The 4,706-nt window shown below is 40.8% G+C and overlaps 1 protein-coding gene across 1 annotated transcript; it reads right to left on the reverse strand.

The window, feature by feature from the left end:
- Nucleotides 1-724: 724 nt before the first annotated feature.
- Nucleotides 725-2,113, reverse strand: LOC104664279 (heterogeneous nuclear ribonucleoprotein A1). The gene has a single exon (XM_010365745.2). The coding sequence runs from the start codon at nt 2,107-2,109 to the stop codon at nt 1,081-1,083; it is 1,029 nt and encodes a 342-aa protein (XP_010364047.2). The 5' UTR covers nt 2,110-2,113; the 3' UTR covers nt 725-1,080.
- Nucleotides 2,114-4,706: the final 2,593 nt, after the last annotated feature.

Here is a 4,706-nt window from a genome sequence, read left to right on the forward strand (position 1 = left end):
GGTTTCAGGATGCAACTGTTCCACATCAGATCTTCAGGCATTCGATTCTCATAAGGAGTGCACAATCTAGATCCCTGGCATGCGTAGTTCACAACAGGGTTTGTGCTCCTGTGAGAATCTAATGTGGCCACTAATCTGACAGGAGGTGGAGTCCAGGTGGTAATGCTTGCCCGCTACTCCCCTCCTGGTGTGCAGCCCAGTTCCTAACAGGCCACAGATGGGTACTGGTCTGCATCCTGTGGGTTGAGAATCCTTGTATTAAATGTTTACCTCTTCCTTTTTGTACTTATCCTGAAAGGACGTCTTGAGATTATTGGAAGAATATTCAACAAAGTTAGAAGACCTAGGTTCAAATCATGATTTTACTACTCACCAGTTGTGTGACTCTAAAAAGTGACCTATTTCTTAGATCCCCAGTCTGATAGAGATATAAACATATAACACAGAGGATTAATTTAGGGACCAAGAGTGATAAGAAATGAGATAGTGTTTTACAAACTATGCAAGCTTTTCAGATGTTTATTATTTGATTTTTTTCCCCTCTCTTTTCTTCTTCAGTTGGCTTTCTGGAGGTTTGTTTTTCTTTCCCCCGCCAAAGAACCAGCTCATGATTTATGAATTCTACTTCTTTAATTTTATTGATTTTCTAATTACTTATTATCCTTGTTTTTTTTTAATTGCTCTGCTTTTCTTGGTTTTGTTTTGCTGCTCATTTTCTAAATTCTTTTTTTTTTTTTTTTTTTTTAAAAAAAAGACATTTATTCAGCGTCACGATCAGACTATTACATTTAGCAATCAACAGCATGGGTGCAAAAAAAAAAAATCTACATTAAAACCCTTTGTTGGAATGCTTTACCCTTTCCACAGAACAGAAACTAAAATAACCTGTTATACAATTAGTCACAAATACAGTCCTCGAGTTTTTTGCCCATACACATGAGTATTTGTCTAAAACATGTCTTCTTTGTAGCAGCTAGGCCCTGCCACCACTGTGCTTGGCTGAGTTCACAAATCTGTTGTAACCTGTAGCTTCCCTGTCACTTCTCTGGCTCTCCTCTCCTGCTAAGCTTTGTTTCCTAATTAAAATCTTCTGCCACTGCCATAGCTACTGCTGCTGCTGGAACCGCCATAGCCACCTTGGTTTCGTGGTTTTGCAAAGTATTGGCCTCCACCGCCATAGGGGCCAGAGCTTCTGCCTCCAAAATTTCCTCCCTTCATGGGTCCAAAATTTGAAGACTGATTGTTGTAATTGCCAAAATCATTGTAGCTTCCACCACCTCCAAAATTGCTTCCATCATTACCAAATCCATTATAGCCATCCCCACTGCCACCATATCCACCACCACCACGGCTGCCACCAAAGCCACCACGACCACTGAAGTTTCCTCCACGACCGAAGTTGTCATTCCCACCGAAACCACCTCCACGACCACCACCAAAGTTTCCAGAACCACTTCGACCTCTTTGGCTGGATGAAGCACTAGCCATCTCTTGCTTTGACAGGGCTTTCCTAACTTCACAGTTGTGGCCATTCACAGTATGGTATTTCTGAATGACGATCTTATCCACGGAGTTATGGTCGTCAAAGGTTACAAAGGCAAAGCCCCTTTTCTTGCCACTGCCTCGGTCAGTCATGATTTCAATCACTTCAATTTTCCCATACTGTTCAAAATAATCTCTTAGGTGATGTTCTTCAGTGTCTTCTTTAATGCCACCAACAAATATCTTTTTCACAGTTAAGTGGGCACCTGGTCTTTGAGAATCTTCTCTTGAGACAGCTCTCTTTGGTTCCACAACTCTTCCGTCCACCTTGTGTGGCCTTGCATTCATAGCTGCATCCACCTCCTCCACAGTGGCATATGTGACAAACCCAAAGCCCCTGGAACGCTTGGTGTTTGGATCTCTCATTACCACACAGTCCGTGAGCGTTCCCCATTGCTCAAAATGGCTCCTCAGGCTCTCATCTGTTGTTTCAAAGCTCAACCCTCCAATGAAGAGCTTCCTCAGCTGTTCGGGCTCTTTAGGAGACTCTGACTTAGACATGACGGCAGGGAGAAGAGAGACTTTAACGATGCTTCTTCGGCGGCGTCCACGGGCAGAAAGGCTCATTTTCTAAATTCTTAGGTTACACATAGAGTTGCTTTCTTTTTACTTATTCTTATTTTTAAGTGCAAATATAAAAGCTATGAATTTACCTCTAACTATGACTTTGGCTGCATTATATACATTTTCATATCTTGTGTTCTCATTTTATTCTTTTCTAAATAGTTCACAATTAGGTATTTTTAAAAACTTCTTATCTGAGTTATTATTAGCATCATCCTCTACCCTAAGAACTATGAATTAGCCTTACTGATCCAGGAGCTTTCACTATTGTTATTATTATGTGGAAGCTTGAATCACAATTTCCTTTGAACAAATTTCTCTCTGACATTTTTTAAAACAAATACATCATGGCTGAAAAGAAAAGTAGAGATTTTTATTTTCTCATCATAAAAGTATCAGCCATAGAATATTAGCAGCTTTCTGGATTCAGACATTTTTCAATGGATAAATTACTAGAATCTTCTTATATCTTCCTCCTATTCCACAAAGAACTAAAGAAATCAACAATCTTGCTGAAAAGGGAAATGTTACCAGCACTACTCAATGGCCCTGACTTATGAATTAAGTTCCCAACATTATAGTCTAAACATCAGTCATTCTTTAAGGCTTAAAACAAGATCCAATTTTTCTCCGAGACCTTCACAAACCACCTCAACACAGAGGAGTCTTTCCTTTCCCAAATCATATATTTTGCCCACAAGTCTAAGGCTTAGCCCTGACTCCCATAATAGACAGTAAGTTTCTTGAGTAAGATTATGTCTTATACTTCTTTTCATCCCTTCTTATAACCTCTAGCATCTTACTTCTTGAATTACATAATATCAAACAGTAAATGCTACGATTAGTTACAATTCTTACAGGACCTCTCCTGGGAAAAAGTATAACTTTGAAATTTTGGGCCAGAGATTTTTAAAACAGGCAAGTGATAAAATCAAGAGCCATTTTAAAACCCTTCAAAATGCTTGAGGCGAATACCTTGGATGCCTGCTTTGAGGAGGAAGAACATCCCAAACGTTAAGAAGCAACAGTTTTGAACACTGTGAAGAAGCAAAAATGACATATTGATAGTTATACAACAAGAGCTACATGTGAGCTCATGTTCCATCAAGTATGGTGGTGATGGCAATATAATACAAACAATAATGTTGCACATGTGTAAAATACTTTACAATTCACAAAACTCTCCCCTGTGTGAGGTCATCTGATGCTCAAAGCAAACCTGAAAGGAAAGCAAGTTAGGGACAATTATTCTCATTTTGGAAAACAGTTATTTGGGATTCAGAAAAGATTGGCTAATCTGCCTAAGGTCACAAAGCTAGTAGTTAGTTGAAATAGAACTAAGCCCAGATCTTCTGATTCTCAGTCCTACATTCTTTGGGCTACCTCAACTCCAAATTGACTTGGGAACTCTTGAGATAAACATCAGTCACCAACTTCAACACCTAGATATTCACTCATGAAATACCCTTGGGATAGTCACGTGCTCTGAGATACCAGAGGTAAAAGACATAGACATAGTCTCTGCCCTCAAGAAGCTCACAGACATGTAACCTGATCATTATAATGCACAGAAGAAAGCATAATTTCTGCAAATGCTGTGAAAGAATTAAAATAACTAAGAAGACTAGTAAATAAGTAACACTTACCGAGCACTTACCATTGCCTGTTTCTGTCCTAAACACTTTGCATATGGAGTGGGTAACCTTATGTACCACACTGCCTGGCTCATAACAAGAGCATAAGAGCTTAAGAATTGCCAAGTGGCTGGGCGCGTTGGCTCACGCCTGTAATCCCAGCACTTTGGGAGGCCAAGGTGGGTGGATCACAAGGTCAGGAGTTCAAGACCAGCCTGGCCAACATGGTGAAACCCCATCTCTACTAAAAAAATACAAAAATTAGCTGGGCATGGTGGCATGTGCCTGTAATCCCAGCTACTCAGGATGCTGGGGTGGGAGAATTGCTTGAACCTGGGAGGTGGAGGTTTCAATGAGCTGAGCCACTGCACTCCAGCCTGAGTGACAAAGCAAGACTCTGTCTCAAAAAAATAAAAGAAAAAAATGGCAACCAACCATTTTTATTATTATATTTTTAAATATAAAATCAAGGGTTATTATCTTTTTTAAAAAGAATATTTAAAATTGAAATTATCCAGGGCAACATAGTAGGGGAGCAAATAATCAACCAACAGGGAGAAGTTGGAGCTGGGTCCTAAAGAATAATAAAGGGCTCACAGACAAGGAGGGAAGAACAGTCCAGGTACAGCAAGCACACTTGCAAAGACTTGGGGCCTGAACAAGTCTAGGGAAGGGTGAGGCAGGGAGGGGAGGCATTGCTCTTTGGGCAGCCAGGACAACATACAGAAGAGGAAAAGGAGGTGGCCTCCAGCTAGAAAGCAGCGGGTGGGGCAGGCTGCGGGCACTCCCTGTGCCCGACCCAGGCACTGAGGGTGAGGCACTGATTTTCCAAGGCTATTTGTTTGCAGGTTACATTTTTCCTGAAATAATCCCAATGCTTTTGTTTTCACAGACAATTCTAGACTTCTTGGTCCAAGGGCTTTCCCGGAGAAATATCCTGATGGCTGTGGGCCAAAACAGGGTTCC

The sequence above is a fragment of the Rhinopithecus roxellana genome, chromosome 12 (assembly GCF_007565055.1).
Source record: "Rhinopithecus roxellana isolate Shanxi Qingling chromosome 12, ASM756505v1, whole genome shotgun sequence".
In the NCBI taxonomy this organism is placed as follows: Eukaryota; Metazoa; Chordata; class Mammalia; order Primates; family Cercopithecidae; genus Rhinopithecus; species Rhinopithecus roxellana.